The sequence below is a fragment of the Magnolia sinica genome, chromosome 1 (assembly GCF_029962835.1).
Source record: "Magnolia sinica isolate HGM2019 chromosome 1, MsV1, whole genome shotgun sequence".
Classification (NCBI taxonomy): Eukaryota; Viridiplantae; Streptophyta; class Magnoliopsida; order Magnoliales; family Magnoliaceae; genus Magnolia; species Magnolia sinica.
This window is the reverse complement of record NC_080573.1, coordinates 963,771-990,300: the sequence shown is the minus strand read 5'-3', so window position 1 is coordinate 990,300 and position 26,530 is coordinate 963,771. Positions and strand designations below refer to the sequence as shown.

Sequence of the window (26,530 nt, the reverse complement as noted above, 5' to 3'; positions counted from 1 at the left end):
GAGATTTGAATGTGTGGTTACGATGAACTTGTCCTCTCAAGTGTGTTGTAATTTCTCCTTTGCCTTTGCAACTGAGTTTTGTGTTGAAATTACCACTTTATCCTTCGAAATTTGAATTTAAAGACGAAAATCTTCATCCAACTGATTTCCTCTCTATTTGTTGTCCAAATTACCATTTTCACCTTAAAGTTGATGATTCCTAATCAAACCCGTAGAACTATGGAACTGGACGGGAACCGACCAAACGGTCTAGTTTGGTCCAGTTCTACAGTGCAACGGTTTCGGTTCCGGTTCCAAAAATCAAAGAACCGATTACATTGGTTTGGTTCTCAATTTATAGATATGTAGAATTGAACCGAACCGTTAATCGATCTATAAAATCAAACCGTGGATCTGAACTGCGGAACCGAATCATGGAATCAAACTTGGAACTGAACTAGGAACCCTTTGATTGTTTCCATATTTGATTCATGATTTATAGTTTACAATGCACCATTTGATTGTTTCCATAAATGCATTTTAACACGCCTTATACAATATTAAATGGATCACAACACGAATGAACATGGGCAAGATTATAAAATAAAATATGAAATTGGGCTGGATTATAAAAAGCCCAGAACCGTGGAACCGATTCGGAACGGAACCAGTTTTAAGGGTCCGGTTCTAGTTCGGTTCTAGGGTGCTAACGCTCCAGTTCCGGTTCCGAATATTGTAGAACCATTGGGAACAGTTAAATTCCGGTTTCACCCTAAAATCAGACCGAACCGACCCATATGCACCCCTAATTCCTATCAAGCCCATTACCGTTTTAGCGATCCATAATATTCCTTGAAATTATTTTCATTTCATTGAAACAAGGCTTTTGATTTCAAAAATGTTTTTAAAACCCTGTGTGTGTGTGTGTGTGTGTGTGTGTGTGTGTGTATTAAAGCTTCTAAAGAAGAATTACAGGGATATTAGAGCTTGAAGATAAAGATTGCAATGAAAGTGGAAGAAAACTATATTACTGATTGGAAGTACAAGTACGGCTGAATCTTCATGGCCTGAGAATCTTTGGTGGCAAAAGCCAACTCTATTGCATTCCTTGGTCTGAGATCTAGGTCTACATGAAAAGATAAAAGCCTTCTCATCAACAACATTGAAGACATTCATAATCAAAGTTAGAGATTTTCATTTCTTTATTATTTTAATATATATTTGTGTCACAATTGCCTATTATACATTGATTTTTACTAGATTGCAAAGATCCTTCTTGTTTAGAACCGAATTGTCTAAGCCACCGAGTTGACCCCCAACTACGGAGCCGAAAAAAGGTGCTTCACACCTTCTTTTCTTGTCACTTCAGTTCCTTATTTAGATTTCTGCTTAAATATTTTATTTTTTTTTTGAGTCATTTTGCTGAAATTATGTGGTTTCTACCTCCCCACGCTAAATGCCATTCAAATTGAGCTAGCAGCAGGCTGATTTAAGAGTTCAATCTTCAAAGATCCTCCACGCACGTGGGCCACGGCATAGGAAACAGTTGGATGGACACACTCACCATTAGTTGCATAGGGCTCACCATGGCATCTATATTCCATCCAATCCATTCTTCTGATATGCCTCATCAAGATAAAAGCATTCCCCAATAATCACAATTCCAAAATTTAAGATGGTTAAGATAAATTTTCATACTGCGCCCTATGGGGTGACCCGCCGTGTGTTGAATCAGCCTTCTTTTTGTGGGAAGGTCAAATGAGGGGTATTGTACCTGATGGACGTTGTAGACCTCAACCATGCATAGACGTTTTCATTTTACATCTAGATCATCCTTTGAATGAAAGACCAGTCAACCAATTATCAAAATCAATAAGTGTTCACCATATTTCATTTAGACCATCCATTAGATGTATACCAATCACAGTTCCAATATAAAATCAGTATACATCATATCTAATTTGGGACCCTCAATTTGAACGGTTAATTTAGTATCTAAATGCAACATTTACAATTTCTAAGCACCTGTGCATCAATCCCACACTGCCAGAGTATCCAAGTTTTCTTTTTAGAAATACTGCATTTCTGTATTGAAATGCTTAATTAGATTCTAAACCCACATTTATTGGATGGTGGGAGATGCGCACGCCAACTTACACTTATCCACAGAGCACCTGCAATCTTCCCCAGAAATAATAAACAGAAAAACTAAAATATGCTAACAAAGTATGCAAAAAAATGAAATAAAATAAACCGCATTGGCCACTCATAAAATAATATTTAAATAATTTGACTAGCACTTTTACAGGGTTGAAATCTAATCCTAGTTAAATAAGTGACAGCAATCATTGGTAATGAAGCGAAAGAATAATGGACAGAAATGGACATGGAAATGGGACAATTTGGTGCCCCTACGAGACCCACCTGGATAACAGGTTGTTAAACAGAGCATGACGGTTCATTGTAGGTGACACTCAAAAGCTCCTGCTTCTAAGATCAGTTGATGATTTCCAAATTGATCAGCAGTGTTTCATTTGAACACCATCTTCGGCTGATGATGCTTTCACTTGTTTCCTAACCCAAATTAGAAGAGTCTTTGTTTGATGTTCTGCTGCTCGAGGGCTCCCTTGGCATCATTCGCATGAGTTCCTGTACAATCTCCGACATTGGCGGACGGAATTCCGGCTCAGCCTGCAAGGAAAAACAATAGCCTTTCATTTCCTGAGGGTCAACGAGGAAATTTGTTGAAAGCCAGAAGCTCCATATGAACAAAGACAATATGAGAGAGAGAGAGAGAGAGAGAGAGAGAGAGAGAGAAGAAATTCCTTGGTTTAATAGTTTGTTTGTTTTGCCAAAGCGGACCATAGGCTTTATCAGTATCTCCCGGTTATGTTGGTTATTATTTGTCTCGGAAAGTCCAGATGCAGTGCTGTAATGTCGGTATTATGGGATATTGAAGACCAAAATTTGCACAGCATACTCAGTTTTGACAAAACCGCTGGTTCGTTGGGGCCCACAGGTGGATGGACCATGGATCTAAAATCTTCTAGGTAAGACAATCCCATCCTTTCCAATTTGTGGTCTGGAAGTTGAAGGTTAAGAAGTGAAAGACCCAAGATTAATGATCTAGCATCTTTCAACTGCGAGAGTGCTCACTGCTTACACCAGACCAACAGTCTGGATTGCCGAACCATGGGCCCCACTTGTACAAAACTGAAAATCGAGTATATACTGTCCAGATCCTTGGTTTGAGAATCATACAATTCAAGCATACAAGGGAATGTCACAATGATGGCATTTTATATCATTTCTTGTTTAAATCACTTAGGAAGATGCAAGACAAGACCCCAATGATTTTCTGGCCATCAAAAGAATTGCACCAATCCCCACTCAGGAACATAATGACTCCCGTTGTACGGGCAAGCTCACATTTCCATCCCAAAAAGTGATTATCCCTTGGTTACCAAAATAGCAATAATAATCGGAAATAAGCACATTTAGGACCCAAAACATTAAGAAAGTGCAAACAGTATTTTACAAACATGCATGTATTGGTGAGAATAACAAACTAAGATACACAGGTAATTCACCTGAATGCATATAGAAATGATGTCCGCAAACCATGATAAAGATTTTTCAGGGTATTTTCCACGGAGAGAAGGATCAACCATTCTTGACAATGAGGCAATGTCATGAAGATGATTGACGGCCCATCTTGCCAGGTGTTGCTCCCCTCGAGGTCTTGAACTACAAGAATTTTTTTTTTAAAGAAATTAAGAAAAATGCAGAAGAATGATAAACCACCAGTATAACAACAATAACCAAACTAAAATGTCCTACCTGTCATAGGATTTTCGACCCGTAAGAAGTTCTAACATTACTACCCCAAAGCTGTAAACATCACTCTTGCATGTATATGTTCCTGACTGAATGAATTCTGGTGCACCATATCCCAATGATGATAGAATGTTTCCTGACAACTAAAAGAAAAAAGAAAAAAAAAGGCAACATCTTAATACTCAACATGTTGAAGTTGTTCGAAAAAGTCTCTGATATCATGCAGCATTCATTTACCTGTCTTACAGATCCAGACATAATTAATGGAGCCAAACCACAATCAGAGGCACGTACGCCTAGCTCATCATCAAGAAGAAGATTGGCAGACTTGAAATTTCGATGTACAACAGGAGGTTGACAGACTTCGTGCAGATACCTGAATCACACACAAAAAAATTATTTTGCCATTCCAAATAGTTCTACCAGGGTTGCAAAGTTTATCTCTACTCAGGTCAGCTTTTTTATTTCTGTTTGACTCGGCCAAGTACATGAACTTGCCAATCATAAAGTACCAACCCTATCTCTACCTGGCCATTTTTACTAAACCAGAATTTGAACTGGATGCTCACAGAAACCTAACCAAACAGAGTTGACTCAGACAACACTTTATTTAACCCTTCAAATTAGTTTAGTGAAAGTTCAAAACATTGACTCAACTTCAATCAATCTTTTGTTTGTCTTCAAATCTCTTCAGTAGGTGTGGTGCATCTTTCTATCATACCAAGATCTATGTAGAAGTTTTTGTTTTCTCTTCTTTTCTTATTTTAATCAGATGCTACTTACTCAAGAGCTCCTGCAGCTCCAAGGGCAATTCGGATGCGTGCATTCCACGATAATTTCTTCTCAAGTTCCTCACCAGAGTGGAGAACATCGATAAGTGTCCCGTTATTACAGTACTCATAGACGAGTAGTCGCTGCCCATGCTCCATGCAATAACCCACAAGCTCAACAACATTAGCATGCTTGAGCTTAGAGATACTCAATACTAGATCTAAAAAATCTTCATCCGTCTGCAGCATGTTAGATGCATTGTCCAGCTTCTTAACTGCCAAAAACTGTAGCGAATGCAAAGGAAAAGAATCAGTGTGAAGATCTCAAAAAGATGCATGCATGTCTAGAAAGATAAGAAGATGATGGATATATAGATAGAGAGGAAGAGAGAGAAGTGAGACTGTGCGCACAGTTGCAATATGTACCCTTATTCCTACAAGCATAGTGGTTGATAGATGGTGTCTTCAAGATGTGGAGATGATTGATCACTTATCCATCCATTGCTCCCATGCCAGAGTTGTGTGGGAAGGGTTCTTTGGCTGTTTCAATGTTGCTTGGGTGGTTCTGGGCAATATTAAGTCATTCTTTCTCGTGTGGCAACGGGGAGGCCTTGGGAAGGTAGTCAGAGGTGGATGTTAGCTTTGTTGGCTGGCCTTTGGACCCTATGGGGTGAACGGAACAACTGCTTTAGGAACCAAAGCGCATCTGCATTGAAGGCTTTTAGGAAGGTGAAATCTGATATGTTGGAGCGGGCTTCTTGATTATTGGGCTTTTGCAAAGCTTATTGGGTTTCCTTTTAGGCTAGAATTTGGTTTAGGTTGTTGGGGTCGCAATGTTTTCAGCCTTGTGGCAGGGAATCCTTGTTTTGTAGTTTTGGGCTTTTCTTTCTAATAAATTTTCATCATCTTTCAAAAAAAAAAATTTATTGGTTGATGGACATGCAAGCTAAAAGACATTTTCCAGAATTCTGTTGTAACTATGGTTCAAAATGTTGGCCTATGTAATATTTATCTACTGGTGTGACATTCTGACCTATTTAAAACTGCATTTTAAAAGTTTTTTCAAGCCATCGACAAAATTCACACTGATATGGATATGCAACACTTGCTCTTTTTTTTTTTAAACACACACACACGCCACAATGGGTACCCTCAAACCCATGACCTCTATTTTGAAACTCTTTTGAGTCTACCACTGAGCCATGAGTAGGGACCCCTGGACATGCAACACTTATTGGTTGATATGCACCAATATGTATCAGTTTGGAGCTGGCTGAAATTTTGAATGTGTGATTAAACAAACAAAAGCATGATAAGATTTGCGAATAGAAACAAAATGAATCCTTGAAAACAATATGGATGCATACTTTCACCAATATAAAATGAAAATAACAAAACCAAACCAACAGGTAGTTTCCTTTACTGACTTGGGCTAAAGTAACAGAGTCCAAGCGGCAAGTGCCTGCTTCAAAACGGTGTTAATATGCACATTCCAGCTATGGTACAGCGCTAGATTGTGGCAAGCTCTGATGAATTAATGCTGGAATATACTGCCCTTTCTAGGAAGATGATTGAGAAAACAAGCAGTTCAGCCTTCTTTGTGTAGAGAAGGATGGATTACTAGACTGTACAGATAATGTATATCTAGCCTGCATTAGACAAGAACTAACAACCAGTGCAGTGAAAGGCATTTTGGACCACCTATGCCACACCTGGGCCCCAGGCGTACACCTAGCACATAACACCTAGGCGTGCCAGGCTGCCACCTGCATAAGGTTGGGTCGTACGCTTTTGAGTACCTCAAAGAATGGTATTTTTGGTATGTTGTGGAAAGACATCTTATAAACCCCCTCGGATCACATTGTCCACGCTTCTTTTATGTCAATGCTTTTATTTATGAAACATGCCTCCTCTCTCAAATTCTGTTTTTTTTTTTTTTTCCTGAACTCGTGAGATCTTGATTTGTTTCCTCTATTGATGTTTTAAGCATTGCATTGGGCTTCTTAAAGAAATTTGAGTTTACATTTGTGCCATACAAGAGATCAACAAATTGGGGATTTTAGGCGAATTCCAGATTTGGGGATATTGAAAATTTGGACCTTCATGGTTTGGAAATTTTAGGGAATTTCAAAGTTAAGATTTTGGGTTAGGGAATTTGGAGGAGTAGGGGAAATTAGTAAATACAGGGTTAGGATATAGGGAAATTTGAATACAATGGTTTATAATTGGGTAATTTAGAAAAAAAAAAAAAAAAAGGGGTGGGGGGTGATATGAAATTTTAGGGTTTTGTGGAATCATTGGAATGTTTAAGTAGAAGTAAGTTTTTAGAAGTGGTGTCTAATTATCACTCTATTTAAAATACCAAATAACTCTATAATTAGTTTTTGTTATTGTGGTAAAATTAATTTTAGAGATATAGCTATTAAAAAAAATCATTATGTATTATGTATTTATATCTAGCATATGCGATATTAAAATAAATTTCTAAAACAATTTTGTGGGGAATATCTTGGCATGCACAAATCTTTTTGGCATTCCAAGGGTAGTCGCGCCTAACAAGCTATTCCATAATGGTAACCACCACCCCTTTTTATTTTTTGCAAAAAAAAAAAAAAAAAAAAAAACCTATTTTGGCCCCCCATAATGGACCATTATCGGGGCTGTTACAGGCCATTTTTTCAATAATAGCCCTTACAAGCCCGTAATGCATAATGGATGTAACATAGCCGTTTTAGAAAACCTTCACTTATAACAACATGATATGTTAATGTTGTGGGATTTATATCATCACTGGGAACATAAAGTTAGCTTAATATTGTGTTATATAAACAATGAAGACGGTAATGGTAACTGATTGTGCAAGCCTCTTCATAAACCCTTGAATGCCATTCACCACCACAAAAGACACTAAAGAAGCACTGCAGATCTTTTCCCAAAGTGTCTCCTATGTGCAATTAAGACCATCTAAAATAGTTAAAATCTATTTACCTAGCAGATAACGAATGAGTTAAATAGTTAGAATATATCTGAAATAAAGTAGATCACTCAAAGACTGTTCTTTCTCCTGAGTATACCTTGTGTTACCTATTTTGTTATAATCCTCTGTATCATGATGGCTTAAGGAACCTTGCCTTGGACTCAAAACACCTTTGTTGATTTCACAAACACTGGTGACTAGAAAAACTAGAAGCAGAGTTTTATAGTGAGAGAAAAAAAAAAAAAAAACCACATCTGTGTAAGATTTCTTTACTATTTGCCCCATCCTTTAGAATTTTAAGATGGGTATCTCTTCAAGCACCTCCTGATGCAAATATGAAACAACGACAACATATTTGCTGTTACAGCATACTCCAAAAGAGATTTCAGAACAACTTAACTGAAAGTACCACCCGCACAAGTGCACGCCCAGACACAAACATGATATTGAGGATATTCAAAGAATCACATTTTTCGAATGGATTCAAATCCCAACATATAACAGTCCCCCTCAAATTTAAAATCAAGAAGCATTACCTGCCCATTAGGAAGCTCTGCCCGATAAACACTACCCAACATTCCGACTCCAATCCGGTTTTCTTGCCCAAAACTGTTTGTATATTGCTGGAGAGATGCAACTGTGAAAGATGTCACAGCTGGAGAAGCTACATCTTTTGGCAATTTGGGAGGCATGACAGGCTCTACAACAACTTTTTCAACAGGTGGAGGCAACAAAATCAACCCTGTTTCCGGCATATCTATCTGATGTTCCTCTACTGGTTTCTGAACTGCCACCTTTGGACTGGGAACTGTTTGAAATAATTCAAACAAACTAATTAGGATAGGAATAAGTAGCATGGAATAGAAAATCACTCAATCATATTAAGAATAGAGACAAATTTACCTTTCTCTATTTGGTTGGCTGGTTGAATCAAAGACTCATTGCCTTTAGGCTTTTCTCTGGGCTTCTTATACACACCAGTTTCCTGCCTCCTGGTAATTTTGTCAACCTCTGATTCCTTTCTGCAATATCTTATTAAAAGCATAACTGCTAGAATAGCTACTAAAAACAATATCAACCCCACAAACGCATATGCAACGATTTTTGTAGTTTTTCGGGATTTTCCATTCTTCTTAGTTTGGTTGTCATCTTGAATAGATGGACCATTTGCTGATTTTCCAGGAGTTTTTCCAGGAGTTGTTCCAGGAGTTGGTCCCTCCGAAAGAGGAGGCGGTGGAGGCAATGATACTGCTGGAGATGGAGCAGTAGTAGTATTGAATGGGTTTCCATCCTTTCTGCATAATAAAATCAAAGTCACTTCGAAATGTTAGAATTGGGTCAACTATAAATTTGGATAAAGAAACAAAAGCATGTAACCTCAGAGCTGAATGTATTTCATGAATCACTCTTATAAAAGGAAGCCATTGTTTACATGCATTCCAACTGACAAATAGCCCACCCTTCATATGTTTGACAATATCATTGTACTATTGTATTACTAAAAGTGGTGAGGATGGGTGTGTTTACTGGTCGGAGTGTGTGCCATTAACAATTTCCCTTGTAAAAGAATTCCATAATAAACACTAGCAATCAACATGCTAGTTGAAAAATGACAATATTACTATTTTTCATAAGCAACAGAATTGCATTAAAAGAGAGACGAGATGGTATCCCTTAAGTAACTGTTAGTCTCAGCAATGTACAAGGATTTTTGGTCCACACCATACTTTTTCCAAACAATCAGCCATAGAATTGGCCACTGTAGGGATGTGATTAAAAAGAAAGTAGACAAAACAACCAGCTCTCTAACTTCATTACAAAGTGCTTCTTCCAAGGAGTTGTCTTAGACCATAAGCCAAATCAATAGCGCTCTTGGAGTCGCCATCGATGATGATCTCAAAATAGCCAACTTGGTCTTTATTTAGCTTCAGACCAGTCTTTATCCCCTCCAGTTCAACTTGGTTTGAGTCACCAACCCCAAGCAGCCATAAGATGGCAAGAAAGATTCTACCCCTTACCATCCCACAACCACTGACTGCAATAGTTTTGCCATTGAGCTACCTTCTACATTCATCTTCCACCATACCAAAGTAGGGAGTTCCCTCCAGCAATCTTTGACAGGAGCCTACTGTAACCATTAATTATATTACTCGAACCTGAAACGAAAACTTGTGACCGACAAGCCTACGAACTCCTTCAAGTTCCAGCCCATTCAATGAAAGACACATTGGTTTAAATAGCTAAGCTATGTAGTGTGCAGCTTACACTACATAGCGTAGTTTAGCCTTAGCACTACGTAGCTCATGAAAATAGTTTAAGTCATGTATAGCATATGCTACATAATTTGGATACGCTACATGCTATGTAGCTCGCATTACAAATTATTTTTCACTACAAGATTAAAATCAATTAATGTTTTCAATTATTTGTTACATTTTTCTATTTGCAATAAAAGTTAGTTAATATTTTCAATGCTTTTAGTAAGACAATATGAGTAACAGTATTAAATCACTCCTATTGCTCTTTCTTTACCTTTATACTTAATCATTGCCCTTTCCTAACTTTAAGTTGTGTTTGATTGCACCAAATGTCATGAAATTTTGTTAAATTTCATTAATCAATCTAATTTAGTGCAGAATATCATGAAGTTGGTGCAACCAAGCACAACCTTGATTAAAATCTAGAAGTAGTCATACGCCTCATGCTTCAAAGGGGTGAACGCTACACAACACGCTATTCACTATTCAAAACACCGGAGAAACATTGATTCTTTCAACCAAACTATTGATCAATGACAATTTATCATTAGAAATTCCATTGTTTCTTTCCTTTCAAATGCCCCAAAGGATAGTGTGAGGGAGCACTCTCCACAGATTTTACCATGCTCTTTTGAAAAGCCAATTCCCCAACTTTTGAAGAGATTGTCCACACTCTTTGCGGTCACCCAAGACATTCTGTAAATAGTTGAGGTCTGCCAAATGCTCCAAGCTACCTCAAAATGGAAAAGAAAAGGTCATCAACTATCTTCATCCTTTCTGCAAAGGATACACATATTTGGTAACATTCCCAACTCTGTTTCAAAAAAAGGATACACATATTTGGTAACATTATCCAGAGTGAGAATGTTGTTAGCTGTGGCATCCAAAAAAAAAGCTTCTAGTCTTGGAGATGCCAGAGATACACTCTTGAGTGACCCAACATAGGCAGGTATTTTAGGTAAAATGCTCTTTGAAAGAGAAAGACCCACTAAACAAAGCAGCCCAAATCCACTTCTCGACCTCATTCACCAAATGAAACACGCCATCGAGCAAATCAAGCATTTCTTCGAGCATCTGGATCTCTGGGTCTTTGCAAATGCCTCCTAAATCTCATGTTCCGCACCAACTTAAAGGCCTAGAAAAACCGTAAGTAAGTCCTTTATCTTCATATGAGTAATCGAATGTGGTCTTGGAAATCTTTGTGCATGTAAAGAGGTCCACGCCACCACCCATTTGTCCTCCCAAATCTAATTCTTTTCCCACTTAACACCAAGCATTGCATGGCATCTTCAAGAGTTTTACCTACACCTTTTAAACCATCTCCAATTTTAGGAAATCACCTTGCAAATGAGCTCAAAGGAATCCATTCATCCCACTTAATTCAGTATTTGCTTCAATAACATGTCTCCATAATGAACCCTCGCTCACGGCCAAACTGCCACCTTCTTTTGGAGAGAAGCACCCAAATCTTTTCTTTGATTCTTCCATTACCAATCCCCCCTTCCAGCCTAGATTTTTGCACATCATCCCAATTCACTAAATGAGTATGTTGTGGTCGCACCCATCTCAAAGGAACTCCCTACAGATTTTCTCGAGCCTTTTCACAATTGAGACCAGAATTTTGAATATGGAGTGGTGGTAGGTTGGAAGATTCATGAGTTGACCTTATCAGCATGATCCTACCACCTCAAGACAAGTAAGATTCATCCATGTGGCCAAATCTTTCCACCACTGATCCCAGGTGGACTTTTTTTTTTTTGAAGACACAGGGTGTCCCCACATCTTTTTTGAAGTGAGACTAATCCCTGCGGATACATGCAATCACCCACAACCACTGCACCAACCACAACCGTAGTTGTAAGATCCTTCCAACTAGGTGTCGTTCCCGTTTCGGACACTCGCTGCCGCTTCTTACCTATTTATTGTTGGAAATAATGTGTTGAAAATAGTAGATAATATTCGGAAAAACAGAAAATGAAATAATAATAAATTATGAAAAGATGACTTATTTGTTTGAGTCGAGGCGTGACTAGGTCACTCGGCTTAAAACCAAATCTGTCCTCCTTGGACCGCGTCCCAAGTGCAACAAAAATCTTGGACTCTTGGCCTCTAGGATACAATGACTATTACCCAGTCCCAACGGTGCACTAGCTGTATACGGGCTCGAACTAGCGTGCAGAACTTAACCGAAGTGAGTTGACTCAACAGTGAACTCAGTTGGCAAGCTAGAGACGAATTTTGAAGAACCAAAGAGAAATCGTTGGTTTCTTAATTAACGAATTCGAAAAAGGGGTAGGTCTATATATAGATCACGATTAGGTGCTTAAAACACCATTTCAAATGGGTTAGGAACGTTGGGAACCCAACTGGTGTGACCACTCAAACAGCCGCGTCCCTGGTTTGAAATTCGCACAAAACCGATAGGTGTGAGTATACTCACGGAATACGGAACAAAACAGTTAGTGCGAGTGTACTCTCAGTCCTCACATAGACCCAGACACAAACCCAACCCAGCCCAGCATGCGCACGTCCACGGCTCGGCTTAGCTCGGCGCACGTGTGTGGTCAATGACCTAGGTTCACTACAATTAACGTGGAGACTAGAGACTATACAAAACGATTTTTCTAAGATTAACGTGGAGACTAGAGACTATTCCAAAACATTATAATTTATAAGATAAGTTTATTGTTCCCAACTACTCATTATTATCTATACAACCATGATGAATTTCTATTAAGTTATTCATAAAAGAGTACATCTACTAAACTACATATATGTTTCTATATTTCATGCCTTGGTAATGCCATATAATAATTGAGCAGATGTCTTTGCATCTCAGATTCTAGGGTTTCCATTATAACAATGATAATTGGTCGTGTCTCAATTGTACAACATTCCCAAGTTAAGTTTTCCAATCAGGAAAACTGCTCTCTTTAATTGAAAGATAAAACAAACCATGTGTGAACATTATAAGGCTCTCACTTGAAATTTGGAATGCTTAGCATCTTCTCCGGTACAGGTCCCCAAAACAAGTTATTTTCTACATTCCTGTTGAATAAAGAAAGATTTCAGGTAAAGAACAAAGAAAGGCATAAATATTGTCATTCTTATAAAATCATTAATGAGAAATGGTACCATGAAAACTTTTTAGGGGATCTTAAAAAGTAAAAAAGTTTGACTCAAAGAAGAAGAAGAAAAAAATTCATGAAGAGGTCAAAGAAAGTACAAATCTTTTAGGGGAAGATCTTGTAAAACATCCAGTGTCCCAGATAGTTGATTATCCTGCACATGGCTGTCAACCAAGGTTTGCTAAATTTTAGAAAGCTGAAAGTCATGCAACAATGAAAAATAATTATGAAGATAAGTTACTCACAAGGTCGTTAGAGATGATAAGTTCTCTAAAGAAGGTGGTAGTTTCCCACTCAAATTGTTAAATGACAGATCCCTGCATTGAGAAATATGTTATCATCTAGAGCAGGGAAAAAGTATTGCCGTGACTATAGATAGATTAACTCTTACAAATTAATTAACCCAGTGAGAACTTGAAATGCATCTGGTAATTCTCCAGTTAATTGATTGTTGTTGAGTGACCTAATGGAAATGAATAGCCAAAAACATTAGCGGTACCAAAAACCATAATAATTCTTAAGATCATGCAAACAGTTAAATGCAAATAAAAGGGAAAAAACATCCACTTACATATCAGTTAAAAGAGTTAATGTCGACAAAGAAGTTGGGATGCTTCCCGTAAATTGGTTAGCTGAAAGGAAACTGTGGAAAAGCAAATATATAAAATGAGACTGTGCACTTAAGAAGGCTACGCAATTACTCAGAACCAAACAAACCAAATAATAATACTTTGATAAAGCTATTCTAAAATATCATGGCGCAACAAGGGAATGCTTGGTGTGGCACATACAATGTTTTTATGGTGGGTGGAAGATTAGAAGGAATACTCCCTCCAATATGGTTGTTGCTCAAATCTCTGCCTTGCAACAATAATACAAATCATCAGTGTAGAAAGTGACCCCAAGTAGCTGAGAGGAGATTATGATGATAATGATAAGCGTAGAAACCCATACTGTATCCGAGTCAAAATAGGTATTATCATAAACTTCTATGCTTAGAAGCAAACAGGATGGGATGAGGATATTGAAGGAAAAAATTAAGTAATTCAAAGTCAGCAATCAAGGATACACACATACATAAAATAAAATAAAATAAAATAAAATTTTAAAAAAAGAGAGTTAAATAGGTATGATCCTTCAAATTCATTAATGAATGGCCATGATTGTGGTTCAGTTATAAAAGAAAAATAAGCTTATTGACATTTCAATGGTATGTCAGAGCTGAACAATTCATATGTGTGTGTGTTGTTACTTTCCATGACTTAATTCGGCGCCATTTTTTTAATAGATGAAAACCAAATATAAAATCGTCAACAGGTTAGGCTAGCTTGTTGGATCTTCAGGCTTGGTCTGTCATCAACAGGGCTCAAGCCTAGACTTCTAGTCATCTCACGTTGAGTTGTGTCTACAAGTTCAGGCCTCATTAGTAATCATGTTGGGCTAGAGCATGCTCATTGACCTGTAAAGTGAGGCCGAATTGGATCGAGCTGGTTGAGCATGGGTTGTGATAATAATAATAATGTACATTAGTCATATTATGTGTACATACATACTAAATAGTATTAATATACACATGGAAATTTCTTGACATGCTAGGTTCAATATGAAGAACTAATTGGGTTGGGCCTGGTCACAAAACAAAATGGTCTGTTTCGGTTCGGGTGGCTTGGGCTTGAGACTTGTATTTTACAGTGCGCTTGGGCCGAGCATGACCTAGTCCAAGCACATTGGCATCCCTATCCGAATAGCGGGTATAACGTTATGAAGATGATAATGCAAAGATAAAAGATGATAATTTAAAAAGAAAAAAGAAAGAAACGCTTACATTGTTATGATGGTTGAAAATTCGTCTAACTTATCGCCTAATTGTCCTCCCAAATTCGCAGCATTAAGAACTCTATCAAATGAAAAAACTGTTAAACAAATGCCAACCAACCATCCAAAAGATTTTAGCAAACACTTGGAAGTTTGAGAAAGCAGTCATACATTCCAGTAATATTTGAATTAACGCATTGAATGCCTTGCCAGATTTCTCCACAAGGGTCTCCTCCACTTTGAGTCCATCCCGGAAGGGGAGGGGAACCCAATGAAGCATATAAGCTATTTATTGCAGAAACTGAGAAAAAAAATGGAGAGCTTTTTTTAGAAGATTTTCGCAGCATTGATAACATGGCATTGAAAAAACAAAAATATAGAATGAAGACAAATAAAGACTCCACTGAAACTACATTTATTGTTGAAATGCCTAAAGTTTACAATTATATACATCAACAAGAACTGGAAGTAAGAATCACTAATTCATTTGCAAGTTATTAGTTATATAAATTAACAAGAAACATAAAACTTGTTGCAAAAACTAATGAGGATAAGAGGAGTTTCACAAAAACAATAGCAAGACATTGAGAAATTAAAATACAGATGAAGACTGACAAAATAGTGGAAACTACATTTATTGTCGAAAGGCCCCAACTTTACAAATCTTAAGGTTCCTCCTGGAAAACGGACTCCAGACCAATTGGTTAAGTAGTCCGGAAACACACTCTGGGGATATATAGTGCGGAAACAATGGTTACAATGCTCTTTCTCAAATGTGTCCTTTATTGTACAGGTTAGCAAAGAAGGAAAATGGCCCGATATCCAAGTTTGTCTCAAGTGATGCTTGGCTTGGTGTGGAAATGGAATGTAAGAAAAGGAAATAGCTGTGGTGGGTGTTCTTACTCACAGTTCTTAGATTAGTGTGGCTTGAGCGTAATAGCAGGATCTTCAACAACTCAAACCAGCCGAATATACTTATGGCTAAGCGATCAGTTTGGAAGCGGGGCAAGTCAGAAAATATTCTTGGAGAAGGGAGGGTCCTTTTGTCAGCCTATTTGACGGATGACTTCTTGTCATCTTTTTTGCAATAAAATACGGAATCCTTCAAAACAAAAATTTACAAATAAAGTGGTAGTAAGAGATGAGAGAATAGTTCCACACTATCTATCTTCCTATTAGGCAGTGCACAAGCCTTTCCCAAGAAGATGCGTCATATTTTAATGCATTTGCCACCCCAAACACAGCTTTCCACAAACTAGAGGCCCTGTACTAGGATGGTATCAAAGTGAACCAGCCACCCCCAACATCAACCCCTTTACTAGATATCATGATGGGGACATCTCGCGCGCACACACACCCCCCCACCCCCTCGGCATGTACGCAAAGAGGAGGAGGGTCCCACCATCAATCTGAATCGATGACGACGTCCAGGGAAGGCCTCCTACTTAGAGGACTGCGTTTTGGTTCGTTGGAGTGGACCCGATAGTCATATGAATCCCACCATGGGTTCTCATGATCATGGCCCACTATTCCAATTAATTTAGTACTTTGGGTTTTGCTTATTATTGTTATTAGGAGTATCATGGACGGTTTAGATTGCTTTGATTGGTTGCTATTTTTTATTACTTCGTCCCCAAGTAATAGGTTGCACACATGGCGCGAGTTTTGGGGTATAGGGTTTTATTACAAATAGGCACCCCCTTGTAGTCTTTGTTATTCAATGAAGATTAATAAAATTGCTACATTTTTCTGTTCCTCTAAATTTCTGAGTTGTGAAGATTTAATTGGGTACAAAACCCTCCCTTTCTCAAAGCGCTGACTATCGTGGTGCAAAGTCACACCTATCCCGATTCGCCTCCACCTTCTTCCATCCATATTTCTCTTCTCCTACAATCATATACGCTTCAAATTCATTCTTTATTACAGCCGTTTTTCTCTCAACAGCAGATTTCCAGAATCTCACCCTGCAGGAGGGCTAAAACTTCGGCAGAGCACCACGCACAAACCGTGCATCGGATCGAGCTAAGATTTGAGAGTTTTAGAGTCCATCCCTAGCCGACAAGGCCAAGGTGGCCTTTTTCTGAATAGTGGGCCCCACACACATGCGGCCGAGATCACATGCGCGTGCGTCTGGGCCATTGCTACTATTCACACGTGCGGTACTTCTTTGGTTCGTCTCTCTCCTCTTTTTCACTCCTTTTTCACCCAAAATCCCTAAAACCTAACCCTAAATTATTCAAATCCCCAATTTATGTCATTTCTTCAACCTTAAGGTTTTCCGAATTGAAATTTCTAAATCCCTTGGATCGGGGGAATTATTTATGTGCATATGTGGATGAATTTACCCTCATTTGATTCTTGTTTGGTTTATAATTTTGATTGATCCCACCCTAGCATGTGTAGGCCTGGACCCGCATAAGATTCTCCTAAATTGAGTGTTCGAACTTTTGTGTGAGATGTGGAATTTTGTGTAATTGTTTCTGAACTAGTGTAATCTAAAGCCTGAAAATCTTGCACATCATATTTGAATTTCATGTCCTGCATCATATCACCATATTCCAAGGGCAATCTCTCGTCTGCAAATCTCCACAAACATTTAGCCAAAGATACATATTCAACAATTTTAGAGATTTATGCCTAGGCATCCCACTTTGTTCATTTTGCACACATCATCCCAATTTACAAGATGGAACTTTTTTTTTCTCCATTAGCCCTGCCATAGAAACTCTCTCTATAACGCTCATAGGACATTGGCACAATGCATGAATATAGAGACATCGGCTAGAGCCAACTTGATTAACATAATGTAGCCACCAAAAGACAAATGACGATTCTCCAAACCAATAGCTTCCACTCAATTTTAAAAAGGAAGATCTTTTAGAGAATATTCACCAAAAAAAAAAAAAAAAGCAATGAAAATTTAAATGAAGATGAACACAGACTAAATGGAAACTCGATTTATTGTTGAAAGCTGCACTATGTACAAATCTATATACTGATGAGGAGTAAGTCTCACCAAAATTGACTTGTGCTCTCTCAGTGATAAGCAATAAGAAGTATTACCAAATTTAATTGCACCACTGATGCAGGACATGAAAATTAAATATGATATGCGAGATTTCAGGCTCAATATCACGTTAGTTTAGAAACAATTACACAAATTCCATATCCCACATGAAAATCCAAACATTCAATCAAAGGGGAATCTATGCGAATCCAAGCCTACACACGTTAAGGCTAGATCAATGAAAATTATGAACCAAACAATACTCAAAGGGAAATAGAAATCAACCACACGTGCATAAGAATCAGTCCCTAATCCAAGGGATTCCCCAATCTCAATTCAAGGAATCGTAGGATGAGAAAATGGGCAACTCAATTAGGGATAATGTAATTTAGGGTCAGGATTTGTGAAATTATGTATAAAAGAGAGGAAAATAGGAAAAAACCTGAACCCAAGACAGTCCCTGCGTGTGGACAGCGAGCCAGGTGCGGACGCACGTGCGCCTGAGGCTGGCCGCACGTGTGGTGGGGGACGGAATCCAGAAACAGATTCCTACGCCTTGGTCGGCCAGGCTTGGGCTGCAAAACCTCCAAATCTGACGTCAATCCGAGCTCTGATCTGAGTGTGGTGCTCCACCGAAGTTTCAGCTCGCCTGCGGGCCGAAATCTGGAAATTCGCTGTAATGAAGAAATCTAATGCAACAAAAGGGACGAATTCGAAGTACAGATTGGGGGAAGATGGAAAAAAAGATGATGGAGGATGGGGGTATCGGGATCAATGTGGCTTCGCCCCACGGTAGTTAGCCCTTCGAAAAGGGAGGGCTTCGCACCCACTTTTGAATTCATCCACAACTCATAAAGAGAGCAGAAAAATAAAGTAGGAATTTTTTTATTAACTTCAATGAATGAAAAAACACTACAAGGGTGTCTATTTATAAGAAAACTCTATACTCTAAAACCGCGCCATGTGCGTAACCTATTACTTGGCGATGAAGTAAACCAAAATAAAAACTAATCAAAGAAATCTAAAACGTCCATGATATTCTAAATAACATTAATAAGTAAAACCTAAAATATGAAATCAATCTGACTAGTGAGCCACGATCATGAGATCCCATGATGGGCTTTTCTTGACTAACGGGCCCACTCTTTTGAATAAAAACTTTGTCTTCTAGCTAGGAGGCCCTCCCTGGACGTCGTCATCGATCCAGATCAACGGTGGGGCCCTCCTTCTGGCATACGTGCATAGGGGGGGCAGCGTGAGTGCGCGTGATGTCCCCATCAATTCTCCCCGGCTGCGAAGATTTTGCCACTGGTGAAATAAAACTCCTGAACCGCTCCAGGATGTCAGGATCAAGTCTCTGAAGCTCCTCCTCAGTGAGCCACGTGCTGTCTGAAACTAGGCGTGACTTCTATTTAACCAGGTACTTCTGAAACCTGTCATCCAACATTGAAACTATCTGATGGTCCAGGATATCCTCTATTTCCTTTTTGGGTATGTGAAGGTTAGGAATGGGAGGTAGAGGTTGGGAAAATGGGTCGAAAATGATAGGTATGGGAGGTAGAGGCTGGAAAGATGGGTCGAGACGGGTTGGTATGAGAGGTAGAGGCTGGAAAAATGGGTTGGGAAGGGTAGGTATAGGACGTAGAGGCTGGAAAAATGGGTCGGGACGGGTAGGTATGAGAGGTAGAGGATGGAAAAATGGGTCGGGACTGGTAGGTATGACACGTAGACGCTGGAAAAATGAGTCGGGAAAGGGCCATGGTTCAAGAGATAAATATGGGGAATGAGGACGGGTAGGCGAAGGGCCGGACCAAGTATCAGTGATCCCCTGAAAAGTAATTAGATCCTCCACGTTGAAAGTGGAACTAATTCCCATAGAAGGTGGAAGATCTACCTCATATGCATTGAGATCGTTTCGTTTTATAATTTTGAATGGTCCAGCGCTATACACGTGTAACTAACGAACGGCTCCAGGAGGGTACCGCTCAGGCCAGATGCGGACCATCACAGTCCCCAATATTGAATTCTTTGAAATGTTTATGTTGGTTTGCAGAAAATTTGTAATGTTCATTAGTAGTAGTGATCTTCTGCCTGATTTCTTGATGCCATGAATGAATGTGATGCGCAAAAGACTCTGCAAGCTCTGACAGCCTATGGGACAGTGACATAGGGACAAGATCAATAGGTTTCTTAGGTTTATAACCAGTAACGACTTCATAAGGACTGAGACCTGTGGACCTATCAACAGAACTATTAAACACAAACTCGGCTGTAGGTATTACAGCGTCCCATGTTCTTGTATGCTCTAAAACCCTCCTAGGGGGAGACTCATCTAGTAAATCATCAGGAAAGACATCACGTAACTCGTCCATTACTGGAATGACCTCAGTGGGTAAATCTACACTAGCCTCTGGTGCACTCTCTCCAGCCACAAGGCCGCACATGTTGTACCCCTCAAAATAGTGGTCTTGATGTCTCTCATGGGGTGGGTGCATGGGTGCACACCCATAATTGATTCCTTAACCAACTCCATTCATTTGTCTTTCCTTTAGGCCACCTGCCTGAGATTGGACATCTACCCCAATAGTGGGGTTTGTCTTGGCGATGGTCTTTAGTCGGGTAATGCGTACATCAAGCTGTTCAGAGCATTGGTCCATTTCCAAGCACTTAATCATAAACTCCAACTTTTGGGACAGTTTGTTTAGTGACTCTTGCAATTATTTCATGTTTAGTGTAGGGTGCCAACCAAAATTCAGCAATATAGTTGTCAAAATATAAGATTTTTTTTATATATATAAGAAACAACCTAGTTTTTAAAAACGAAAAAAGAAAGTTTTTTTTTTTTTTAACAAGTTAGGAAAGTTTCTATATATATATATATATATATAAAACAACCTAGGTTCTAAAAATGAAAAAGGAAAGTTTCTAAAAAAAACAAATTAGGAAAGTTTCTAAAGAAAAGCAACCTAGTTTCTAAAAACGAAAAATGAAAATTTCTAAAAACAAATTAGGAAAGTTTCTAAAGAAACAAATTAGGAAAGCTTCTAAAAAAATAAAAATAAAAACAAATTAGAAAAGTTTCTAAAAAAAACAACCTAATTTCTAAAGAAAAAGAAAAAGGAAAGTTTCTAAAAATAGAAAGTAAGTTAGTTTCTAAAAAGAAAAAGGAAAGTAAACTAGTTTCTAAAAAGAAAAGGAAAAGGAAATTAGTTTGTAAAAACAGATTAAGAAAGTTTCTAAAAAAAAATAGTTTCTAAAAAAAACAAAAAAGGAAAGTTTCTAAACCTAGAAATAGAAAACTAAGTTAATTTCTAAAATAATTCAAATAAGGGGATAACAGAAAATTTCAGCAGTTTATTTCAGGGTTTATGGACCTCTAAACAGTCATATATGATGAGAATTGATGCGTAATGGACATAAACAACCAAACCCTAAACATGTAATGAATTCCCCTACAAGAACCCTAGGCTCTGATACCAAATTTGATGCAGGACATGGAAAATTAAATATGATATGCAAGATTTCAGGCTTAGATCCTACCAATTCAGAAACAATCACACAAATTCCACGTCCCACATGAAAATCCAAACATACAATTAAAAAGGGGAATCTATGCGGGTCCAAGCCGACACAGGCTAGGATTGGACCAATAAAAATTACAAACCAGACGATGTCAAAGGGAAATAAAATCAACTACTCATGCATAAAAATCAATCCCTAATCCAAGGGATTCCCTAATTTCAATTCAAGGAACCCTAAGGTGATAAAAAGGGGCAAATCAATTAGGGATCATGTAATCTAGGGTTAGGATTCATGAAAAACGGCTATGAGAGGATAAAAGAGGATAAAACCTGAGCCAAAAGATGATCCCGCGTGTGGACAGCAACAATGGCCCAGACGGACGTGCGTGTGATCCCGGCCGCACGTGTGTGGGGCCCACTATCCAGAAAAAGGCTACCTTGGCCCTGGTCGACCAGGGATGGACTCCAAAATCTCCAAATCTCAGCTCGATCCGATGTACGGTTTGTGCGTGGTGCTCCACCGAAGTTTCAGCTTGCCTGCGGGCCGAAATTTGGGAACCTGCTGTAATGAAGAAATTTGATGCAACAAAAGGACAAATTCGAAATACGGATGGTGGGGGAAGATGGAAAAAAAGATGATGGAAGATGGGGGTGAATTGGGATCGATGTGGCTTCACACCACGGTAGTTAGCCCTTCGAAAAGGGAGGGCTTCGCACCCACTTTTGTATTTTTTCCACAACTCACGAAGAGAGCAGAAAAATAAAGCAAAAATTTTTTTATTAACTTCAATGAATGAAAAAACACTACAAGGGGTGCCTATTTATAAGAAAAAACCCATACCCTAAAACTGCGCCATGTGCGCAACCTATTACTTGGCGATGAAGTAAACCAAAATAAAAATTAATCAAAGAAATTTAAAACGTCCATGATATTCTAAATAACATTAATAAGCAAAACCTAAAATATGAAATCAATCTGACTAGTGGGCCACGATCATGAGATCCCATGATGGGCTTTTCTTGACTAACGGGCCCACTCTTTTGAATAAAAACTTCGTCTTCTAGCTAGGAGGCCCTCCCTAGACGTCGTCATCGATCCAGATCAACGGTAGGGCCCTCCTTCTGGCGTACGTGCGTTGGGGGGGCGGCGTGAGTGTGCGTGATGTCCCTATCAACCACCTTATTCATTTGTGAGTTATTAGTTACTAAAATTGTTACATGATCTCCTAAGAAAGATGCAGGTTATTTATTCCAAAAACTAAAAAGAAAAAAAGAAGAATTTTTAAAGTGTTTTCACAAACAAAATAAAAAGCAATTGAAAAAAAAAAAAAAAAATCTAGAATAGATATGAAGATGAACACGGACTAAAACATAAGCCGCATTTATTGTTGACATGCTCAAAATTAAAAGGAAAAACAAAAAAAACATATAGTTACTAGTAAGAATCACCAAATTTTAATTGCACCATCTTATTCATTTGTGAGTTACAAGTTACATGAACTAATAGAAAACAATTAGAAAAGAAAACCATCTAAAAATTCACTGCTGCAAAAACTCACACAGCAATAGCAAGGGGTCCAGATCTTGAACACATTTACAAAAAACACACCTCAAAATATCAGTATAAAACTACTTGAACTACTGACAATGCTCAACATAGCAATATGAAGCAAAGAATGCTGAAGGTTTAAGTTTACCATCTTGTTGATTGGTGAATCCATGTGAAAATGGTGCTGAAAAAATCACCACTAGACCTGCAAAGACTATCGTAAAGATTTTCGAGTTTGCATCACTTATCGCCAATCTCATCCTAATCATGTCCTGATAATTCATTTTTATCATTGTCCTGAAACCACAAAAAGGAAAAGGCAAAGCCTAATCAAACAACATGCTAAAATATAAAATAAATCAAAAAAATAATAGCGCATTTGAAGACTTCAAAATTAGTTCAATTCTACAATGGAACGATCTTTCCTATTTGAGTCCAAAAAATAAATTTCATTGACTGTTTTTAAACAAAAAAGTCTGAAAAACTGAGCAAAACCATAACAACTAAATAACCAAAGCAGCAAGGGAAAAAAAAAAAAAAAAAAGCGATGCGTTGTCTTAATTTTTGTCAAACGCCAATTAAAAAAACCCTAATACCTTGAAAACAAAGCAAAAATGACGACACTAATTAAAAAACCCTAATACCTTGAAAGCAAAGATCTTTAAATTTGCACTACTCTTCTTTCTTTTTTTTTTGAAAGATAAATTTGCACTACTCATTGATAGTCGCTTCCGACAGACGACTCATTAATTTAATGTTTTCATCACACTTTGAATCAAAATTACCAAGAGCATAATTAAACAAATTTGTGAAACTCAAAGATTAAGCAACAGGGGAAAAGCACAATCCATGTAAAATCTTAATGTTTGTCTTATCCTTCTCTAGCCTTTTCTTAGGTACATCCTACAACCCAATTTCTTTTAGGTTTTCTAAAGATTTTCTAAAACAAAAATGCCGAGAACCAAATCATACAAATCTTATAGACTCATAACGTAAGCAACAAATAAATATTTTTTGAATTGCTTTTCATTTATAAATCAAACATGTAAAAACAGAATAAAATAAAACCATACCCATCAAACTATTAATGAAGATCCAGGCAAAAGGTTTTCAAACTCACAGTATTGTTTGCCGATCTCTTTTGGGCAAATGATTAATTTTTCATTATCTGCAAAAGTAAAAATGCTGAACATTGTAGAAACAGAACTTTAAGACCCCAAAACTAAAAGCAACAGGAAAATAAGAAAAAACACAACCCATGAAAAATAATTCAAAATTTTCCATTTTTTTCAAACAAAAATCTGGAAAACCAATCAACTGCACCTTACAACCCATCCCAAAACTACAATGTCATGGAGAAAGAAAGCCTCAAAACCATGACTACTCCGCATCATTCAAATTTTGTAGTATTTTTAACAAACTTGCAAAAAAAAACATATACATGCATATGAGAAGTTACGAAGCTTCCCAAAAACATAATCATGCAACTGTAAAGAGGAAACGCTAACACACAATCCTTTAAAAGAAAAAAGGAAATGCTAGCATGCAGCAAAACGCCACGCCATAGAAATTTTTTGCGATTATGTGTTCCGCCTTTTCTTTCTGATAATGAGAGAAAATTGAAAATGTTCAGGCCTTAGGAAGTAATTAAAATGTCTAACTTGAGTATTTATGATTTCTTTGACATCTAGTTTTGAGGTTTTAAGATATGGTAGTGTGCAGCTCCCTCCTCATGTTACATGTGGCAAACATGTGTTGGTGATCAGGACTGTTGGCAAACATGTGTTGGTGATCGAGAATGTTAACCTGGTGACTGGTGAGCCACATAGTGAATGTTCAACGTAGCTCCCTCCTCATGATACATGCAGCTTGCATCAAAGATGTTCCGCATAGCTCCATCCTCATGGTACATGTGGCAAAGATATGTTGGTGAACAGGACTGTTGATCTAGTGGGCCACATAGCTATATCCTAAAATCAAGCACATTCTACAGCTGTAGACATCCGATCAGTTGCCCACAAAAAAAAAAAAAAAGAAAAAAAAAACGATATATCAAAACAGAGCAACAGTCCAAATTCTAACCACCAAAAACTCCAAAAACCATGGTAAGAGTGGTGTGATCTTCATTTTTTCCCTTTTTTTTTTCCTGCAGCCCTTCCACGCAATGGTCCATCTATCAACAATGGTCCAAATTGCCACATGTACCATGAGAGAGCTCCATAGAACTTCTACGACGTGAGGCTTGCAAGGCTGCAACTAGAATTTTTAAAAACCCCAAAATTAAACTAGTACAAATAATGAAATGTCAAAGAAACCATAAGAATTCAAGTTAGCCTGGCTGATTTCTTCCAAATCACAACACAAACATTTTCAATTCAATGTCATTCCCGTTAGAAAATGCTGAATACATAATCACACAAAACCTACATATCTCAAAACAAAACAAGTAGGAAATAGAAAAGGAAAAGCAGCTCAAAGAAACAAAGATCTGAATTAAGATCCAAAGCTCAATTTTTCCTGTAAACAAAACATCAAGAGCTAAAGAAAAATAAGAAAGAAAAAGAACGGAGAGAAAACTCACAAATTAGATCTCCAAAACCTGAAACTGAGTTCGGAGAAAACCTCGCAGAACCTGAAATCCTCAGATCGTCGAGCCGAATTCAGTTCAACAATGCCAAACCCACACGAAACACTGCGGTTTCTATGAATGCGAAAATTTCTCGAACCAACCTTAGCTGCGAAGATCTAATGAATCTGTAACCAGTGACCGAAAACAAAATTTCAAATTTCTGTAAATTGGAACTACCAAAACAGAAAGATAAAACAAAAAAGGAGAGAGAGAGAGAGAGAGAGAGAGAGAGAGAGAGAGAGAGAGAGAATGAGAATGAGAGAGAGAGAGAGAGATAGAGACAGAGAGAGAGAGAGAGAGAGAAACCCTAACCTCCAAAAGGCAGCGAAAAGAGAAAGGCGTCTGTGATTTCAGAGGTAGAGATACAGATACTGCTTCAGCTCTCCTAATTCCCACCTCAAAGCAAGAAACAAAAACGGTATATTTCTCAGTGTAAGTGACAGAAAAACCTTCGGAGGCGCATATAAGCCAGCGTGGCTAATGGGTTGGGCCATTAATTGGGCATTTAAGCTTAGCTCAAGCCCAACTAATTCCCCTGCATGTTGTAGTCGAGATATTCGCGATTTCTCTCATGCACCTCTCTCCGCACGCTACACCAGCGCACGTGCCAGCTTAGAAAGCCTGTGGGATATCTGGGCGGTGCATTAGGTGGACCCCACTCAAAACTACTCCCCCGATAGACGCGGATTAGGTGGTGTGGTGATGTGTTGGGCGCTGTAGGGCCCACTTTTATTTGTGTTTTATATCCACCCCATTTATCTGTCTTGTCCCCTCATTTTAGGGTCCGTTGATAAGGTTAATCAGCAAAACACAAATATCAGCAAGGGGATGGACGGCCGTGATATATATATATATATATATATATATATATATATATATATATATATATATATATATATATATAGTGGGCTCATAAATATAAACCAGCTCTTTCAAGCATAAATACAAGTGAATTTTTAAACTGGGAGAGTAATAACTACATATTTACCGCTCGTTTACATTTTATCTGGGAAATCAAACAGGCCTTTATAAATATTTTGAGATTTTTTGAAAATTTTAA

General features: G+C 38.1%; 1 protein-coding gene across 4 annotated transcripts; it reads right to left on the bottom strand.

The window, feature by feature from the left end:
• Positions 1-979: 979 nt before the first annotated feature.
• On the bottom strand, positions 980-25,966 carry LOC131230928 (protein STRUBBELIG-RECEPTOR FAMILY 3-like). Of its 4 annotated transcripts, XR_009164175.1 has the most exons (20): positions 25,783-25,963; positions 25,423-25,595; positions 22,990-23,138; positions 14,936-15,065; positions 14,775-14,846; positions 13,741-13,806; positions 13,521-13,592; positions 13,341-13,412; positions 13,195-13,266; positions 13,048-13,113; positions 12,804-12,869; positions 8,467-8,858; positions 8,100-8,371; positions 4,600-4,871; positions 4,054-4,192; positions 3,820-3,959; positions 3,570-3,726; positions 2,404-2,670; positions 2,100-2,153; positions 980-1,105 (listed from the first exon to the last, which is right to left on the bottom strand). XR_009164175.1 is itself a non-coding variant. In XM_058227060.1 (19 exons), the coding sequence occupies exons 4-19, from the start codon at positions 23,132-23,134 to the stop codon at positions 2,554-2,556; spliced, it is 2,250 nt and encodes a 749-aa protein (XP_058083043.1). In that variant the 5' UTR covers positions 23,135-23,138; positions 23,962-24,009; positions 25,423-25,595; positions 25,783-25,966; the 3' UTR covers positions 2,219-2,553. The 4 variants fall into 4 exon arrangements, 2 of the variants coding, with proteins under 2 accessions (XP_058083043.1, XP_058082967.1); XR_009164187.1 differs by lacking the exon at positions 2,100-2,153; XM_058227060.1 differs by lacking the exons at positions 980-1,105; positions 2,100-2,153 and adding an exon at positions 23,962-24,009 and having other exon boundaries at positions 2,219-2,670; positions 25,783-25,966.
• Between the last annotated feature and the right edge of the window lie 564 nt (positions 25,967-26,530).